The following is a 20990-nucleotide window of genomic DNA, read 5'->3' on the forward strand; positions in this document are numbered from 1 at the left end:
GCTCCATGACAGTAGATTCCAGGAAAGACACTGATACGTGTGGATGGAGTGGGGGAGAGTCGGCTCTCTGTCAGACACTCTGCCTTAGGTGACCAAGTCTGGCCAACATGTGGTGGGAACTTTTGACAAAGTCTGAACAAATGGATGAGAATCCGTCTGCTGCAGCCAGGGTTCAGGTGTTTGGACCCAGCCAGACCTCGCTGTCTCCTGCACTCTGAATCGCTGCCTGAATAAAAGCCCACCACACCAGCTTCCCTGTTTATTTGTCCTTTTCCATCGTCCTCTGTTCCCCCACTTCCAAGTCATTAACTCCATCTTACCCTTTCTGGCAGTTAACATCATACAAAATAAATAAAGACCATTAATGACCCATCTTCTGCCCTTCTGTCTAATCTGAATCGCTGGCCCCAAATCTTACTGAGAGAATCAGATTTCATGGCCGTGACGCGCAGATGAATGGCAATTAATTTGACTCCACTGTCATCTGTTGGAAAAGTCGGCGCTTCTAATCAGCTATTCATTAGAGAGGTCTGCAAAGACCTATCCCTATCACAAGAGCAGCCTGCTCTTAATTTTCTTTTGTTGTCCATTTTCTGGCTCATGGAGGATAATTGATCACTCAAAAGTCGCTTATTTGGTGTGAAGTGTTTCAGCATTAGTGGAAGGCATGAAAATGCCACTAGAGTTCCTGCTGATTCACTATCTTTACCTCCTGGGCCACGGAGCCACGGAGGCCTGATAAAAGTATACATACACTCCTACAATAATTTTCTTACACTGCAGCCATCAACTTTCGTGCATTTTATTGAGATTTATGTGATAGACCCACACAAAATAGTTCCTAATTATGATACAGTTACACTCGGTAGTGAAATGTGACCCATGTCTGGATTCTTCTGATCTTATCACCCCAAAAAGATCCGATATGTTCCACTTCCATAGGTTGTACTAAATCAGATATCTATCCAACTGTTTTCAAAGTCTGAACAATCATGTCGCAATTTTTCCGGCTTTGCATCATTGATGAGAGACATGCATCATTCTGAAGCCAGGCGTGTTAAATTCAGACATAAACAATGGCTGAACATTATGAACTTATGATAATGTCTTTGTCACTGCAGTGCATCATCCAAACTGACGCTTCACAAAAGGCCTTCGCTGTTAGCTCTCCTTTACCAGCTTCCTTCGGCTTGTGATGTTGAATAACTTCAGAATAAACTTTAAAATGGCTCCATAGACGGCGGCGGCCATAACAGAGCGCTGCTGTGTGACGTCAGTGCTCTTCTGGACATGCGGGTCGCTTTGAGCCACTTAGCCAATGGATCAGATCTGACTGCGGTCGCAAAACCTCCAAAAAATAATTGGAATTGAGCATCAAGACCTGCTGTGTGAGCATAACCTAAAAGAAACAGAGAAACAGTCAGAGCATAGTGACTCTGGAGCAGGTGCAGAGACATGCAGCTCAGGTAGGAGAGCCAGCTATCAGTCATGAAGATGCTCTGAACATTTTCATTTTACATGCAGAACATTTTGAGTTGTCTCATTGCTGAACATGGTGGTGGTGTGGGAACTGTTCAGCAGTTCTGCAAACAGTTGATTATTTTTCAGTTTTTACCAAATCATGTATCATTTTACCTTCACTACACAACTACATGCTACCCTGTGTTACTGATGAAATCCCAGTAAATTACATTGACGTGTTTATAATCTGACAACGTTTCTAAAAGAAATCCAGGTTGTGTGAAAACTTGTCACAGGCCCTGGGTTTCCACCACATATCGCAGCCCTTAAGTCTTTTTCTGGAAATAGCAAACTCCTGACTGGGTATATAAGTGATTCAAATGGAAATGAATCTTCTCTGTCAGTTCTGTCTCACCTTCTGAAATCTCGGTTGTGTTCCGTCTGTTTTCAACAGAACAAGCACACAGATCTCAACCTGAAAGAGTCGCTGTTCGTCGGCGGCGCTCCCGATTACAGCAAACTAGCAAGAGTTGCTGCACTCACAGAGGGATTCAAGGGAACCATCCAGAAGGTAAAATAAGAAAGGTTTGACGATCTGCTGCTCAATGCACCCTCTGACTCCTGTGAACTGCAGTGAAATGCAGTGAACTGCAGTGACTCTTGAGGCTGGCAGTGAACCGTGGTGGAGTCAGACCAGAAGGTTTCAGCTGTCAGACCACAGTGGTCTGATTTTAGCCGTTTTGCCATCATAAGCTCTCACTGTGACGAGAAGTGGCTCTGCTCATTAGGATTAGCTAGTGCTAATTTTAGAATATTTTGAAGTCCTTCCATTTTGTTGCTCTCAGATCTTTCCCTGACAAATTTCCAGTTTTTTTTCCTTCTCTCAGCTTTCTAGCAAACAGCTCATATCTGAGCTCCCAGAATAACTCTGTTAAAAAACAAAGGGCTGGATGGAAATGTTTGCAGAAACTTGTCAAGAGTTCTTGTTGGCAAACTTTCCCTCCCCAACAGTTTTGAGACAGTCAGAAAGAAAATGCGACATTTATGATGCTTTGCCTCTGGGGAATTGTTAATTATGTGGAAGACGGCATTTATTTGAGTTTTGATGTGCTGTTTAATTGGTTGCTTTGAAAGCATTGTCTGAAACACATGGTATCTGCAGCTTCACTGTAACCCCACCCTAGATCCTACGATGTGTTCAGTCATTAAATTTAATGATCCTTCACCAGAGAAACTCAATGGCCTTTAAATGAATGCTCTCAATTCAAAAGTAACACAATATCATTTTGTTAAGTGTTGTAATAGAAGGAAAATAGATTGTGATCGTTTTTACTATGAGTTAAGTTCAGATGAGCTGCAATAAAAGACAAGAAACTGAACCAGCTGAAATTCAAAGGATGATAAGAATTTAATACATACAGTATTTGTATTTAAATGTTAACAGATGTCGATCTAAGCTCAGATATACTTTTCTTCTAAGAAGCAATGTATGTTCCAAACCTTGCATTGTGTGCCGTATTAGTTCTCCATGTATGTAGCTGCCTGCAGGTCTTGCTCAATGCGCCTCTGTCAGCTGTAAACATGTTTTCTGTATCTGCTGCTTAGCCTCCTGCTAACCCTGCGCCCCCTGCAGAGAGGCTGCCTACATTTGTCCTAGAAATCGCCCACTGCATCAAAACATTTAAAAAGTTTCCAAGCATGCCTCGTCCACTGAAAAACCTGCCTTGTTCTCCAAAACGAAATGAAACACTTGCTCTCTTCTGATGCAAATTGGGTTAGTCTGCAGTGGAACATGTTTTGAAAAGTTGATAGATTATGACAGAATGATCAGACTTGGAATTAACTTTTAAATTTACTCTGAGGGGAAGTAAATGTTCTCCTCGTTCAGGTCTGAACCGAGTTTGTTTGTTGAGGTCGCCTAACATGTTCTGTGCTCCAATCAGATTTTAGGTCCATCTAACACTAGGCGCCATATTTGTTGTTGTATGTTTTAATGCTTAGTTTCATACATTACATAAAAAAAATTTCTGCCAGTCATAAGGACTTAAGTCTGACACTCCATAGGACAGAGACTGTGGACCTGATGTCTACCTAAGGTTGGAACATGAGACTTGACTTGGACAAGACATTTGGGACTAGATTCAGACTTTAGGTCTGGGACTAGGAACCTGACTTAGACTTGATGTCTGTTTGTGTTAAATGGTTCATAATGTCATTCAGATACAAACTTAAAGCCTGTGGTATAAACTTCTTTACCTCTCACTTTTGTTTCTTACTTTGCCTCTTGGATTTTAAGAACAATCATAACATATTATTCCTATGATCTTTTCAGTGGTTGTGTATTTCAGAGGTGAGATGTTAAAACATGTGAGGGTTGCTTCATCAAATGTCTCACAGTGAGACAGACCTGAACCGTTTCAGTCCCACCTCCAGCTGTGCCTCTGCCTCCAGATCATGCTGATGAGCACACCCATCCTGCGCGAGGAGAACGCCCTGAACTCCAGCAACGTGGCCATGTTCCACGGCCACCCATGTTTCCAGGAGCCCTGCCAGAACGGCGGCCGCTGCCACCCGGAGTTGGACGGCTACGACTGCTCCTGTCCCAGCGGCTTCTCAGGGGACAAGTGTCAGAACGGTGAGTCGCTGCATTTCTGTCTCACCTGATCTTAGCCGGCTGACCAGCTGAGATCAGAATCCAGATGACTGGATGGAGATCATGCTGCGTTCTTTGTAACAGCACACATGCTTATACATTTACTGCAGTTACGCCTTATGAGAAAGTACAACAACCCTCCATGTTAAATGATAGAACAGCTGTTATTAATCACATTTCTATGGTTTAGTTTTATTCACCTAGCCCAGATAACTGCCACTCCTGCAGAATCAATAAATTATTTCAGTTGTTCCAGACTGACAGCATGAAGTAGGCAGCAAAACATGTTTCTAAGATGCTTGTTTGTAGCCTCTGCTGCATCTTGTTTTTACAGACCATGTGCCGTTGTCTGATGAAGTTACATTCTGCTTTGCTTTGTCGATTCTCTCCAAACTGAAGAGTTTTTTTCTTCTTTTTTGGGGACATTTCAAAAGTTTGATTAAAATTCACGACAGTTTAATCTAATTATATCTGAGAATAGTGTAAACCTCTAAATCACATTTTTCCATCCAGTTGTTATAAGCAAACTTTTAAAATGTTGCAAATAAGCAAAATATGAATTTGTCATGTTTCTCCCTATTGATTTGGAGCAAATCAACCAGGCTATAGAAAACTGATTTTCATCAGTTGTTGGTGCTATTTATGGTTGTAATAAAAAAGATGTAGAGTTTGCCAAATAGAATGTATCAAACACCTCAGAAAGATGGAGCGTTCTCCCATCTGAGCTGCAGGTTTTCACTTAGAAATGTTTAGTTTCTTCCCTCTGATGAATCACAGACACAGCATCCAGGTCAAAAGAAATTCAAGAAGAAATGAGAAGCAGAGCCACTGACCTTTGACTCCAGTCCACCACAGTGAGGTTCATGATCAGAGAAAAAGATGGCAAACCTTCCCAGGATTGGACGGGATTCAGAGATTACTGCAGAATCAAAGACAAATCCAGAACCAGAACATCCAGAACACCATCTAAAGCCTGAACAATGAAAAGATCTAAACCACAGCTCAACAAAAGCATCACAGATTTACAGAGGTCTGACTCACACCTGTTAGAAAGGTGTGAGTCCACCTGGTGGATCATCCAGGTGATCCACCAGCACTGATGGTCTGATGATGATACTGAAGGATACTGAACAACCTGACCTCAGTTTGGACCTTCAGCTCACAGAACCACCATCACTCCAGAAAGTTTACCACTGACTGGATGAAACATAAACTAAATAAAGATTTTCTGGACTCAGATCCAGCTGTAGTGGAGTAACCCTAAGCCAGGGTTCACCCTCCAAAACGTCCAAAGTGGCTGAAATAAACCATATTTCATATATTATTCTGAACTCCTTCACACAGATAGAAAACACTGTTACTGCTGCAGTGAAGCACCAGAGTCAGTCATAAGGGACAATAAGTTTATCACAGATATAATCTCATCATTTGAAACTGACATTCACCCAGATTGTCTTTGTCCTGAAGTTAAAAGCAGTTTGTTGGTCTAAAGTAGGAACAAACTGACGGACATTTCCAAAGCCCTGAAGAATCATTTAAATAAACAGGGCTTGGATTAGGCCAGTTGGATCCTGGTTCATCTCCATCAGTCAGACTTCTGTTCTTCCTATCAAATGATATCAGTATTATACATGATGTCTCTTTTATGTGGGCGCCGCGCTGCATTGCTATCAAAGTAATAGATCAGCTGTGAAAATGATTAAAAGTGTCAGCTGAATATTCATGAAAGGAAGCGGGGTTGCCCGTCCCTTTCATCATCTGCATTAACCTTGTGCGTGCAGTCGCTGTCCCCTCTCACGGTGATTAAATCCAGCCAACCCCTTTGCTCTTCATCGATTCGGTGTGGTCTCATCCTCTTGAGTGTTCTTGCTCTCTGTTGCCAGCTATCCACGAGAAGTCGGCTGGAGAGACGGAGGCCATCGCCTTCGACGGACGGACCTTCATCGAGTACCACAATGCCGTGACGAGGAGGTGAGGAGGAAGAACGTCTTTTTAAGCTTCATCTCCACAGTAGCAGCTATTAGCCAAATAACCGTCTTGTCTATCCGTCTCCTCCCCTGGTGAGTGTGATGGGATCATCAGCGCTAGGGCTTCAGGGAACTTAAGAGCCTCACTAATAGCTCTCTCTGTGTCTGTGGGCGACCCTGCCTCGCTTTTGACAGGATTTCTCTAATTAGCCAGACACTTAGCAATCACAGCCTCGCCCCGAGCTGCCGGCTCGCCGCTCTGCTCTGCAGTCGCTGCCGCCGGACAACAGGAACGCACGACTTATTATCCTGATTGGATCAATTTCTGTTATCCAACAGGAGACTGAAGATTTGTCAGCTGAAGGAAAGAGACAGATTTGTGAGACAAAAACAAAACAACAACCTGAAGACACAGATGATGATGTAGTTTTTGTGTTTTGGTTGCCTCCAGGTTTGCATAAAGTGTAGAAGTGATGAAGCAACAAAGGCAGCAGGCGTACGGTCGCTGCTCTTCACACAAACACTGCGCTGTGTGAAAACCTGGGGTCTGCGTCACGTCTGCGTCTTAATGTGCATCTGTCCCTGTCCCTCTATCTGACGTCCACTTCCTGTCTGTCTCTCATATGAATGTCCCTCACTGTCTTCTCCTTTCAAGCCAACTGACCAATGAGATCCCAGAGTAAGTAGACTCAGTCTGGCGTTCAGATCAAGTCCAACTAACAGAACAACTCATTTTATTTTAATCAGTTAACCCTAATAAAAAGATTAAAGTACATTCAGCTTTCACAGATCTTCACATGCAGACTCCATTTCCATCATTTAATTTGACACATTTAATTATTTTGGAATACATTTGCAGTCAGTTTTTTGTTTTTTCCAATGCAAAGGGAAGCATGAATGTCTGCATGATAAGCTTCGTGTTCAACCAGAGTAAATGAATTGCTGTACCATGATTGTGCAATAATTTATGCATGGTTGTAACTCGTTCATAAACGCAATGAATTGCAGTGTACTTTAGGTGGGAATGACTGAGGGCCGCTTGAAAGCTGGAGGAGACCTCAATGTTCGTAACGCCTGAACTCTTCTGGATTTCTTCACGTTAGAACCTAAAACTTTAGTGGATTACAGACGGATTCTGTTAAACAGTCCAGTCCAAAATGTTTCACTGACCCGTTACACATGCAGAGTCTGAAAGATTAAAGATACAAAACACAACCTCTAGTTTACTCAGAATGGATGGCGAGGTTCTGTGGTCATCAACGTTCAAACCTTTCCACAGCATCTCAGTCCAGGCTTTGACTGGACCATTCTAACTTATGAACATTCTTTGATTTAAAGGAGCAGTGTTGTGTACTTTACAGCCACATAGAGCCATTTCATAGTACAATAAAATAACTATGTTATCTTAAGTTGTTATAAAAATGCTGCATATCAAATATGACTTAAACAAAACATGACTTAATGCCTTGAAATCGGGGCTCTGTCTCTTTAAGAAGCTCCAGCTCTTTGCATCAGTCTGCCTTTGGTCTGTCATCATAGCAGTGCTTCTCATTATGCCGTTTACAGCCGTTTCTACCAGCGTTTCACTGAGGAGCAGCTCCTATAATGAGCTGAGCAGACACACAGTTCCACCAGCTGTTTGCTAATTGCTGCTGCCACTAGTCTGGAGGGTCTGCTCCCTGAGGTGGAAGTTTGACTGGAGGAATCAGTAAATGAACTTATCACCAAGTGAAAAACATTTTTCAGAATAATTGCACACAGAATGATGTCCGGGGGCAATATGGACTAAGAATTTTATTATTATAATTTGCAGTTCTGTTACAATAACGATAAAAATTTTGATTAAAAAAACTATTTATTATCTGTTTTTTAGCTAACTTCATGACTTTATAACCACAAACATTGTCCTTGCAAAAATTCCTCCATTTTTAAACAGGCATGGTCAGGACACCACTTCCCTTAAAAAGTGTGATTTATATTACTTTATGTCGCTGTAACAGCATCTAATCGTGTTTCCTTATTTGCTGATATTCATTGTTTCAGTGGACAAAACAGGAAAAATAACTTTTATCATAACACTGTCAGTTTTGTTTTTTATTTAACATCATCAATTGAAATTTATTGAGACAACACAACAAAATTCCTATAAAATGATTTACAATACATGATATATGCTAAATGCACATGCCTACAAAAAAATAAAAAAACATTTCTATAAACAGAAATGTGGACTTAATGAAAAGTGTGTGTAAAAGGTTATTTTCAAAAGTCATTTTGATCTGACAAACGAGATCTATCAGATGTTTACTCTCCTTTATTGAATATTTATTGCCTTCCATGTCACAATTAGTTTTGCACATATAATCCTTAGAAAGCACATTGAAGTGACTAATTTACCTCTGAACAACTAAAGAAAGAGAAGCTACATAGTTAGCTTAGCAGTGTAATGAATGAAATAAGCTCTGCTTAACCTGCCTGGTGGGTTGGGCAGCAGGTAAACCAGGCGCTGAAGCAGAACTCGGCTCCAATCAGACCGACTGAAAACTCAATCCTCACCACAGTTTGTGTTGCATCACTTTCTTTTTTCCAGATCTCTAACTCTCTAATTTTGAATAATTACAGAGCCGGCAGTGTGAAATGCTGTGACATGTTAATCACAGATTTATCTGCCTGTGTATAGCAGAGCTCCAGTGGAGAGCACTCCACAGTGGGCAGCCTGGGCCTCAGTCTCACTTAGCTAGAGGGACAGAAGTCCTTGGAGCCAGACTGTCAAAGTTTAATAGATGTTACAGTCGCTAAGAGCAACCATGATGGGCGTGGATCAAGGCAAACCAAACAATTCAGCAGGATTTTACAAAGATAATGAATACCTTTGTGTTTTTGTCTTTTTCGAGCGGCCGTTAAGTAGAAAGTAAAAAGGCCGAAGTGTCAAACTATCACCTTCGGGTGCCGTTTCTGTTTCTTCGAATGGTCGATTCTCTAGACTCATTTTAAGGTTGACGAATCACACGTGACTCATCTGATACTGTGCTTGACCCCATTCTTTGATAATCGGCCAATTTTTTTTCATGCAGCGCTTTCTTCTCTCAGTAGAAGGTAATTGCAGTGGCGCTGTGGTGCGCGATGCCATAAATATAAAAAAAGGAGCTGCTCGATAATTGGACGCTGACTTTAAAGCCAGTCGCTGATGGTAAATGTACTTTATCTTTACAAAAAAGCTTGAAAAGCTAGGATATTTTTCATTGCATCCATCCTGACTGTTGCGTTTTATTGAGGAGCGTCCGTGTTATCAGGGCTGATGCTTCCTGTGATCCCACAGCAGCTGTTCTGGACTCTCCATGCGGTCGATGGAGGAGTGCAGCAGATTAGCTTTTTGCAGCTCCGGGTCTCTAAGGGAGACTTCTGTGAGTCGCTGGGCTCACAGTGTTCTCCCTTCCTTCCTCCCTCCCTCCTCCTTGTTTCCTTGTCCCTGTTTGCGCTTCCTCTGCATGACTTTCTCCCTGCTCCCTTAAGTCCCGAATCTCTGGAGAACCCGTCCGACCAGAGGTGAGTCTCTTTAAGCTTTTCAACTTTGCCCTCTTTACTTGCATGCCACCTTTGTTTCATCCCTCTGCTCCTCTCCAGACAGCCCCTCCTTGACCTTTGACAGGCCTGAAGCCTCCCGTTCCATTGAAAAAGTTTTAAAATGATCATTTTTATATGCTAATGTGTCGAACAGCCTCTCCTGACATGCATATCTACGTATATATCTACTGCTTCACGATCAGGAATGTCTGATTAACTTTGGACTTTAATCAACACATTTGAATCAGGGCACTGATTATACAACATGTAACATCAATACATTTTAAAAATAATAATTGGCTGCACAAGTTTGAATTTTAAGAATGTAAGGCAGACTACGACCAGCAGGAGGCAGAGAAACCCAGATTTAAATCGCCCCCAGATTTATTTATTAGACCGATATTTTAAATCATTTTCTGAAATTGGTCAATAAAGATGTTAGTGCTGATTTATCGTGCATCCTGAATTAGCATATATTGCTTTGGTAACCAGTGGTGCAGAAAAATGGGTGTGCACTACATGCGACACATAGGGGCGCCATGCTGTCCTAAAAGACCAAATCAGCATCTGATTTGGTCCTGATGTAAGTGTAACTACTGACTGTAACAGTGTGGCACAAAACTTATCAGTTCAGCGTCTCAGTCGCTTGTTTTCCTCTGACCACTACTGCCACCTAGTGGTAGAATGTGGGTGCCCTCTGAGGACCTGTGAGCAGCAGATGATGCCCAGAAAGCAGCAGCACCGCAGCAGGAATCAGTGCAGTGGGATTCAGAGTTCTGAGTACCAGCCTTGTTTTATTCATCATACGTTCTGCACCTTTAATAACCTTGACCTTATCACTGACAAGCTGCTGCGGCGAGATTTACTGGGCCTTGTAAACTCTTTGAGGGCTTGCCAGGAGTCGGGTTCACCCAGGCTTCATTTTTGTTTGTTCATGCTTATTTTTCTCCCCTTGACGAAAAAAAATAGAAAATGCAATGCTCTTAAATCTGTTTACCTCAACAGCTTTAGATAGATATAAGGGGTGTACTGGTTTCCGAGTAAAGGGGGAAAAATTATTTCTTGTTTTTTGCAAATATCTGCTGAGGTGAACTGGCCTGTAAAAGTTTTAGATTTTGCTGGTTTCATAGTGAAGTATCCTGATTCAGGAGAGCGCCCCTCCCTTCCCGTTTCGTTTGTTTGCTGTTCTGTGTGCCGGCTGCTTTCTCTCCACATGTCTTGTGTAATCTCTGTTTTTTTCCATTCTCGGTTGCTGTATGCGTCCTCCTCACCCTGTCTTTGTCTTTCTGTGTAGACTCCTTTTGAAAGTAGCAGAATCTGTTCCAGACGAGCGAACAGTTGCAGAGAATCCGCCTGTTTACATTAGGATTTTCTGCGTTTTCCCTCTAAGTGTTTCTGTATGCAGCGGCGGCTTCTTCCAGGCGCGTCGGTTTCCTCTGCACAGCTGAGGCGGTGGAAGCCTCTTAAGGATAGAGGAATCAGCTCATCCCCCCCAATGCTGCAGCGGGTGAAGAGGCGGGAGATATAATGGCTGCCTCGTTTAGCCTCAGTAAAGTTGCTAAGGCTAACAGAGAAACAGAACCCGCTACTTCAGAGCTCTGTCTTAGTTTCCTTAAAATGACCCGAATGCTGTTAGAATTTGGCTCACAGCCCAAATTTCAGGGATTTTAGCAGCAAATACATTAAAATCATGTATAACAAAATGCTGATTTATGAGCATTCCTGGTTGTGATGTGTACTTACCTCCAAGTACATATTTTACTGCAGCAGCATTACCTCCCACTGATTTAGTTTAAAATCCAGCCTTTAATTTAAAAGCATTGATTCAGTGAGATGAAAAGTAATTGATGTTAAAATCAAAGACTATTAGTACCCATATAATCTAAAACTCATAATTAGTAAACCATGATAAGCTGTTCCCACAGGAGACAAGTATGGAACATAAATATATTCATCTTAGCAGCACAGAGAATAGAAAAAATCCCCTTCAAAGCTCGCTGCTGGAGAACTGCAGAAAGAGCAGCATCTTTTTGTCTTGTTTCCATAGAAACCATCAGAAACTAGCCACATATCAATGAGTTGTTTCCAAAAAACGTCTCTTCTGTCCTACCATGACAAACATAAATGGGTGTTCTTAAATCTTCTGTTATTGGAAACTCATGACTTTGGTCACATCAGATCATGAAAACTCCAGCTGGATGAATGAACGTGTGAAAAACGACTTCATAACAACTGCTGGTGTGACAAAGTGAAGTCATCTGGGTTTTTCTGACTCCATTTGTAGTTTTTATTTTTATAGTATTTATTATTTATGAAATTGTATGAATGTTTTTCTTGTGTTTGTTTTATGGAACGATGGATGGAAATGGGCATTTTGATAAATCCGGTATATTTACTACAAAGTTGTACATTCATTAATATGCACCGTCACATTGAAATAAAAATAATCAATCAAACTAAAGGTTAATCAAACTGAAGGTTGGATTTTTCTAACAAACCAAACAGATGAAATCATTGCAAGGTTGTGCTGCTGCAAATGAAGATGAATTTATTCTCAGGTATTTTAATCATCTTCATGCAGCTGCTAGTAACTGAGTCCAGATCAACTTCAGATGTTTACCTGAAGACTTGCTGGGTCTGGGTCTGGTTCTGGTTCTGATGCGCTGTCCGTGTCCTCTCAGTGAAAAGGCTCTGCTGGTCAACAAGTTTGAGCTGAGCGTGCGGACCGAGGCCACGCAGGGTCTGCTGCTGTGGAGCGGGAAGGGCGTGGAGCGCTCCGACTACATCGCGCTGGCCATCGTGGATGGCCGTGTCCAGATGACCTACGACCTGGGCTCCAAGGCCGTGGTGCTGAGGTCATCGGTGCGTGTCGACACCAACCGCTGGATACGCATCAAAGCCAGCAGGTAAGAAAAACGGAATCAGCAGCAGAAGCTTTCTTTCTTCCTTGTTCAGTTAAAGGAGGATTAGACTGAATTTGTATGTCTTTGTGTTGCTGCTCACTGTGTGATATCTCGTCTGAATCCTCCGCTTATTTCTGAGTTGATGACTCTGATTAGTTTCAGATTAAGGCTGCTTTCATGCCCGGTCACGCCCACGTTTGAAGCTTTACACAACAGACAGGCGCGGTGTGGAAGTCGTAGCTTAGACATGGTGATCAGTGTTCAGACGGAGAGCCGCTGCTGCAGCCCAACATGTCTGCCACACTCTGCAGAACAAGATTCATGAGAAATAACTGTTGTATGCATACACAGACAGGGATGTGAAAGTGTGGAAACCACAACGTCTTTTCTACATTTTGTCCCCATAGACCCATCCTAACCTGTTCACGGAACATATTGGGTCACTTTTAATGCATTTTATTAGGATGTTAAGTGATTGACCAAGAAGTGCATAACTGTGAAGTGGAAAGAATATATTTTTATAAATAATCTGTTAACTGTAGAATGCAATTATTTCTAATTGTTCTTGATAAGACAGTTTGATTGAACTTTGCTGAATCAGCTCCACCTCCAGGATCAGCCTCTATGTAGCTCCAACCATCTCTTTAATTCTAATCAGTGTTTCTGTCCTTTCTGAGAAAAACCTTCCCGCATCCGGACGGGGCCACCGCCATGTTTCACTGCTGCATTAAGTCCAATGTGTAGCACCAGCTTTCCTCTATTTTCAGTTAAAAGTTTCATTTTGGTCTCATCTGACCAAAGCAGCTTTTTATTATATTTACTGTTTCTTTTATTGCAGAAATTAAAATAAACTTTGTTGGGTTTCTTTAAACATTAATCTTTTTTTTACCACTTTTCTAATGGAAGTCAAATTTGTAAAGTGAAATATAATAATTTTTCTACTTTATGTGGTTCCATTAAACCCCAATAAATACTTTGAGGTTTGTAGCTGAATGTGGAGAAGTGAATGAATAGTTTTGAAGGCATTGTTTGCTGTGTGGTATAATATATTGGTTGTTAGATAAGTTTAAATGTGGACATAAGTTACAGACTTCTGAATTAAAACAGGACAATTCACTGAAACACAATAAAAACATTTATTTTTGTTTATTATTCTAGATTATGATTAAATGTGTTGCCAATGAAAATAATTCTGCTTTTCGTATCAGCTGGCTCTCTTGTGGATTTTGTCCTTTTAAAACCACAATATTGACATTTTAGCAGCACTTGTGTAGTTAATTTTTTCTGTTATTTCATTCTGTAGTTGATCTAATATAGACATGTTTAATCCAGGCAGCCAACACAGTCATGGATTCCCACTCTGACTCCTACAAACCACGGGTAATCTTCCTCCAAGTGGAAAAACACAAAAAGCGAGCAGCACTTTTTTGTTGCACAGTGATGTCACGTTAATTGATTTGTTCATTAGAAACAAATTAACAGTGTGAGGGTTGAAAAAGAGCCATTTAGCACCTTCTCCATGTTCTCTGCTTTATCGCAGGAGAACATTTGTTTCCAGCTTTGCCTCAAATGGACCTCTGTGTGGATAATTAGATTGGTTTTTGTCATTTAAGGCGAGAACAATCGATCCTCAAAAGGCCGCTCACATCCATTTTAAAACGGATTTCATCCCAGGCTTTCCTCCTATTTACAGCAGATGCTGAAAGATGGCATAATTTAGAGATAATGTTGGGAAGCAAAATTATGCAGCATGCAGCTCACATAGCTGCACAGATTTCTGTTTGTGCCTCGCTTTTAATGGCTCTCTCTTGGCTGGAGACTTTCTTTAGTGAGTTTTAATCTTTGCAGTCTTCAGATTTGGTGAGTGTGTGCAGAATGGAGGCTTCTCCAGCATCTGTTAGCTGCTAGGCTAATTTAGAACGCTGCATGGAAGATGCTCTTATGTGAATGTTCACTTTACTGGAAGTAATTTGATGGAGATAGATTTGCTGCTTCACATTAACAGGAAACTTTATACCAGCCTGAAAAAAGTCTGGGCTTTGACTTCTCGATGATCCCAGTCTGAAATAAAACTGCAGTCCTTCCTTCCTTTCTGTGTTTATGTTCTTCCTTCCTCATAGTGATCTTTTGTATATAAATTTGAGATTGTTCATTAGGAAGTTGGACCCTGATAAGAAGAGTTGAGTCACTCACTGGGTGACTCATGCATCAGACCTGAAGCTGCCTCCATCTTTGTTTTGGTCTGCAGGGCGCTTCGAGACGGCTCTCTGCAGGTGGGCAACGAGGCGCCGGTGACAGGCTCATCTCCTCTCCGAGCCACGCAGCTGGACACAGACGGAGCGTTCTGGTTAGGTAGGTCTCAACATTTAGAACTCCAAATAGTTCTGAGTGTGTGTTTGCATGTGTGTGTGTTGGTTCCCTCTAACTAGTCGTGCAGCGCTGCCAAATAGGAGTAATAAACTCATTGTGGAGGAAGAGCAGAAAAAAATGATTGCAGTGTTTGCAGAAAAGCTCTTTTCATTACTGAGGTGAGAAATGAAAAAGTGTTTCTGACTAACTCCAAAGTTCTTCCTCTTCTGAATTCAAAATGACCTAACAGCCGGTTATCTACCTGGAGTTCAAATTGGGCTGAACTTGGCTTTGAGGAATGTTTTTAAGAGAGCATTCTGAGGAGGAAATACCAGTATGAAAGTGGAGGCAAAATAAAGTCTGGCTCTTCCGAAAATGCAGAGTGAGTGTTGGGAAATGGAGGCGGTGTTTTCCGGCCGGGCCTCATGCTGAGCGCAGTCAGGTAGATGGGAGGCAGCACAGTGGAACAGATGCTGATGGAGCCCTGCAGCACCAACAGCTAATCCTCACACAGCCTCCTATCGCCAGCGCTTCTTCATCCTAAATCCCTTTTCACCGTTCATCATTAATTCATCTGTAAATTGCATGAAATTAGTCGACTTCTGATTCTGAGGCTCCCGATCCGATTAATGGGGGAAAGGACAGCGATGTAAAGAACCTGAGAAAGGAAATGAACTCCTGATCCAACCAGACAGGAAGGAGAGAAGGTGGGATTTAAAAAAACTAAACTGAGGTGCAATGGCAGCCAGGTAGAACATTAACAGGCAGGATTAGCGCTGCAGGAATGCTGAATAAAGATGCTTCATGCTGATTTAGCTAGAAAGACTCTAATGACAACTTTGAATTCGCTGACTTAGAAAAGTAGCTCACACAGCAATTAGGAATTACTAAGCCCTAAACACTTTAGGGCTTAGTAATTCTTTATTTTTTGTTTCAGCAGGTATAAGATTAGCTGAAGGAGAAGAAAAGTAATGAAGTATTAAGAAAAGCCAACAGTCAGAAAAGAAGCTAACACCAACATTGTTAGCAGCTAACGCTAAGCAACTTAAGAAACAGAACAAACAATTTGCTGAATGTGTAAATATGCTTCCTAAGACATGACAAAAAGATTCATATCTTTTTGTTTTATTTTGTCACAAATAGAGTAAAAGTTTTACAAATCACAAACAAGTTGTTTAGAAGAGATCTGTCCAGGTTTAAGTGGTCTGTATGTGTCTTATAGTTTACATGTTTAAGTCAAAAACGGTCCATAAATACCATGTGTTTCTTCGAAGAAAAACATACAGCACAGACCAAAAGTTTGGACACACCTTTTAATTCAATGAGTTTCCTTTACTTTCATGACTATTGACATTGTAGATTCACACTGAAGGCATCAAAACTATAAATAATGATTCGTCAAGATGGCGCCGGCGCAGCTGGCTGCCTGAAGACGCAGCTCCCGTCGTGTGTGTTTGTCTGTGTATATTTGCTGTAACTGATTGAGGATCCGTGCTTGAAGAACCCATGGATCATCAGTTGGGCTTTCCACAATGGCTGGATGTGGTTCTGTCAATGTTCTCCGTGTTCTTCTGCTACTTTTCCTACTCTTGGTTGCGGAGAACCTCGCCGAGCGGAGTAGCGGCATTGTTTGCTCGCGTGAACGGCTGATTGCGCTGTGTGGGCCTCTGCTGCGGCCCGGAGACAGGCCTGTGGTCCCAGAGGAGTTACGGAGGAGACGACGGGGCTGCGGGTGTGGAGTTAAACGGAGGGGGGAGAGGAGACGGCGCAGAAGGAGTACTGGGAGTGCAGTATCTTCTGCTTCACGGAAACCTGGCTGCACTCGCTTATTCCGGAATACAGCGTGGAGGTTCCTGGATTTTCCTTGGTGCGGGGGAATAGGGACTTTTCCAAGAGTCGGAAGAAGAAGGGCGGCGGGATTGCACTTATGTGAGTGAGAGGTGGTGTAATCCCGGTCATGTTAACGTGAAGGAACAGATTTGTAGCCCGGACATTGAACTTCTGGCTGTGGGAATGTGGCCGTATTATTTACCGAGGGAGTTTACGTCCGCCATTTTGATCGCTGTTTACATTCCCCCATCAGCTGATGCAGTGGTGGCCTGTGACGTCATCAGCTCTACCGCAGCCAAACTGCAGACTCAACACCCAGACATTGTTATTGTGTCTTGTCTTGTCTCTATGCTGTAACTGCGAAGTAATTTCCCTGCTGGGATGAATAAAGTACTTCTATTCTGTTCTATTCTATTCTATTCTATTCTATTCTAACACATGTGGAAATATGCACTAAACAAAAAAGTGTAAAACAACTGAAAATAGCCCTTATATTCTAGTTTCTTCAAAGTAGCAACCTTTTGCTGTGATTACTGCTTTGCACACACTCTGCATTTTCTTGATGAGCTTGAAATGGTTTTCACTTCATAGGTCAACCTGCCCTGTCAGGTTAATAAGTGGGATTTATTGCCTTATAAATAGTCATGAAAATAAAGAGAACCCATTGAATTAGAAGGTGTGTCCAAACTTTTGGTCTGTACTGTGTATCTTCTAGAATATGCCATAAAACTGTCACTTATCAAAACATTCATAACTTTATTAAAGAACAACAACAAAAAATATCAACAAGTTGAAATTCATGACTCAACAAATTAATAATCTCAGTAATTATTGTTTCAACAAGGTGTTGCGCAATTCTGTGTGTTTCGGTTCCATTACCAAAATAACTAGCAGAGCAGGAGTATAAAACTAGCTCATCAACCACGCTGTGTTCAGGGAGCGCTTATTAATAATCACAAAATAAATATCAAGCCTGAAAACCTAATATCGCAACGGACTGAATGTTATGTTTTTAACGTAATCTCTGTTCGGCTTGCGGAGCACAGGTGGTTACCACGGCAACGGGTATGCTTAAACGACAAAGAGAGACGGAGAGTAAAGAGGTACTAGTGGTTTTGAATGGTTGTATGCCAGACATGGAAAACTGGGATGCATTCCATGCCATGACATTCAGAATTTAGGTATCATGGCATCTCGCGGTGTCAACATTGCAGCCAGTGGGCTGAGGAAAATGCAGCTTCATTTTGTAGCAATTCAAGAGCTACCCAGCTTTTATCACTTTGCAAAAAAATTCAACAGCACAGAAACTCCAAAGCACACAAAGAAGCTATGTGTATATACAATATATATACTCAGGGTTTCCCCCAGAGAACTTGCTAAGCCCAGTGGTCGGGGTGCTGAGGCGGTCCACCAGCGGTCCACTGTGTTTTTGTATTCAAAGATGTTATGTTGACAGGAAATGTAAAAATATTACTGCGTAATTATATGTTACGGGAAAATATCACCAGTGAAACGCTATTCAAACCCACAACTACAGAATCTTAAAAACAACAAATCAAACAATACAGTTAAAATAAATATCAATTATTTGCACTTCTGTTTAATCCAAATTTAAGTCAGCGGCTCCATAAGGCCCCCCAGGGCTTCAGGGGCCCCATAAATGCTAATATTTTAACACAGATACATAAATGTAACATTTATTTATTGAGATTATCAATGGTATTAAAGGACCTGGCAAGTTTACTTTGTAAAACCTCAAAGAACAATATTCATAGTTAGATTGTTTTGTTACCACAGCAACAATCTGATGCTTGAGTTTGAGCTGTTTGTTCACAAATACAAATTAGTAAACTGTAATTATAACTTATTGCTTTTTAGATTGGCCAATTAAACTACTCCCCATCTCCCAGATTTCACTAAATCTAACACAGAAGCTGTTAGAGGTGCTGATGTTTTAGCAGCAAGAGGGGCCCCTAAGTCAAATTCTGCTCAAGGCCTCATACAGCCTTGGACCGGCCCTGCTTGATGAGTTAAATCCTCTGCACTGCGCAGAGGTGTGGAACAAACGGGAGATTTAAATTAATGCTGCTAATGTGGCTTTAGTAGCTCTTCCATTTTGTGTCTATTGACTTTTTAATAAGAGTCACTGAAGCTGTTCTGGTTGCTGGAGTTAATGGGACGAGATTTTCAGATCCCGCGCGTATGAACTCTGGCTGACTAAGTAGAAAACGCTTTTTTTTTTCTCCGAATTTTTCTCGTATTTTTTCTACAGTAGGCAGACAGGAAGGAGGGTGAGGAGAGGGGGGAAGACATGCGGCAAAGGTCGTCAGGACCGGGAGTCGAACCCGCGACGTCCGCGTCGAGGACTAAGGCCTCCAAACGTGGGGCGTGCTAACCCCCTGCGCCACCACAGCACGCCCCAGAAAAGGCATTTGGTAGTTTTATTATTAAAAACACGACAAACTAATGATGGTAAAGGGCCGCACTGGGTTAACTCGGGGAATCTCATCTGTCCGTGTATCAATCAACTCCAAACCTTTTCTTTGTTCTGTCACAATTATCGATTTATTCCATTTTGATGATCATGCTCCAAACTTTGCAAGGACTGACCGCCCCGCTCACCGCTTCCTCATACACACAAAGCCAGTATCCTTCCCATTTATACCTGGTGACGTCACTCCCACGTCGACACACCTAAGTGTCAAAGCCGCTGCTCCTGTCATATCAATAATTACTTATTTCATTTATATGGCTCTTACAGAGCCTCAGTGAAAACTTGTTTATTATTATTAACTGTTTGGTGCAAAAGACAGATTGAAAATCGATTTATTACTGTATGTTTATGTCTGTTAAGGCTAAGATGGAGCGGCACTGAAAGCAGCTCTTTAAACCATTCAGACTACGAACACAACAGAGACACAATCAAAACTGTCAGATGATTTATTACCCGTGATAATAACTCAGAAATAGTCCAAATTAGGATGTATTTTTATTTCTTTCCTACTTACGGAAAGTTTCTATTTATATCACAGGTTTGTGGTGCCTTTCTATCCTAAAGAAAGATATAAAACTTCAGATATTTCACAAAAAGATTCTAACATTCATGGAAAAACCTCACATAACCTTATATTAAAGCATAAAGTACGGCGCCCACCGTAAGAAAGGCTTACAGTATTCAATTATGCTGCATAACTGACCAGTACAGTATTGCGAGGGAACGCAAAAGAAAAAAAAATTCCCCATGTCCCCTAGGGGGCTCCGTATTAACTCTCCTGTTATGTTGCTGGTCAAATTGAAAGTTTTAAAGTTTAAGTTTTTTTTAAGTACTTGGAAGTATTTTTTTGCATGGGACTTTTTCTATTTGTCTTAATAGGTACACTCTAGATATAAATTTTAAATGTATTCATTTTATACATTTGCAACCCCCGCATCTACTTTTTACATAGATACTGTTTGGCAGTCAAGTTGAAGGGTAAAAAAGATTTTAAAAAATGTCAAATTCCATATGTTTCCTTATACTTGTAGCTATTAACTATATTTCACCACACAAACACACAAACATACCACATCACACACATACATGCACACGCGCACAAACATGAACACCCATTCTCACTATTCTCTTTACTTCACTAGGAAACTGCGAGAAAGCAGGTGTTCATACAACTTTTGATGGGAACCTTTTCTGTTCCCGTGGACAAACTCAACCCACACTGAGTGGACACTCAGCAGAAGTGGGTTGAAATATAAATACTCTGCATGACTCATTTATCTTGATTTTAATCAACAGGTCAATTTGACCCTGAACAGTATATTTGTCACAAGTTCAACTATAAAGATCACCCATTATAAAAAAGAAAATGTAATATAAAAAAATTTACCAAAGATCAATTTCAAGGAAATTATTGGTTTTTTGTGTCTAGGTTTTTTTCAGTGGACAGAAAAAATTTAAATTCAATTTTTTATGTCCAAATGAGTAAATGAATAAATTGTCGTTATTGATCCTTAATTTGTGAGAAATGAAAAAACATCATTGCACAAATATTGATTGAAATGGTTAGTATTAATCATATACAGAAATGTTTTGGAGGAATTTTTTGGTTTCTGACACTATTGCATGATTAAACACTCCCCATGGGTCAAATTGACCCACGAACATTATTGCTGTACCTCAGAAACGAACATAACGGGGGTTAAATGCATAAACTCTAAACTTATATATTTTAATTTATAAACCTATCCTTTAGGAATAAATCTTCTCCT

General features: G+C 41.2%; 1 protein-coding gene across 10 annotated transcripts in view; it reads left to right on the forward strand.

Annotated features, from left to right (window-relative positions):
• The window catches only part of agrn (agrin), a 428855-nt gene that overhangs the window by 406382 nt on the left and 1483 nt on the right, over nt 1-20990 (forward strand). For 5 of the 10 annotated variants that reach the window (XM_023331737.1, XM_023331766.1, XM_023331734.1 and 2 more), the window contains 7 exons: nt 1916-2032; nt 3913-4096; nt 5998-6085; nt 6737-6760; nt 9595-9627; nt 12327-12551; nt 14797-14900. In XM_023331737.1, coding sequence (XP_023187505.1) covers nt 1916-2032; nt 3913-4096; nt 5998-6085; nt 6737-6760; nt 9595-9627; nt 12327-12551; nt 14797-14900 — 775 coding nt within the window. The remainder of the gene's footprint in view (nt 1-1915; nt 2033-3912; nt 4097-5997; nt 6086-6736; nt 6761-9594; nt 9628-12326; nt 12552-14796; nt 14901-20990) is intronic. The other 5 variants (XM_023331750.1, XM_023331754.1, XM_023331773.1 and 2 more) reach the window with 2 other exon arrangements.

The sequence above is a fragment of the Xiphophorus maculatus genome, chromosome 1 (genome assembly GCF_002775205.1).
Source record: "Xiphophorus maculatus strain JP 163 A chromosome 1, X_maculatus-5.0-male, whole genome shotgun sequence".
NCBI classification, from domain to species: Eukaryota; Metazoa; Chordata; class Actinopteri; order Cyprinodontiformes; family Poeciliidae; genus Xiphophorus; species Xiphophorus maculatus.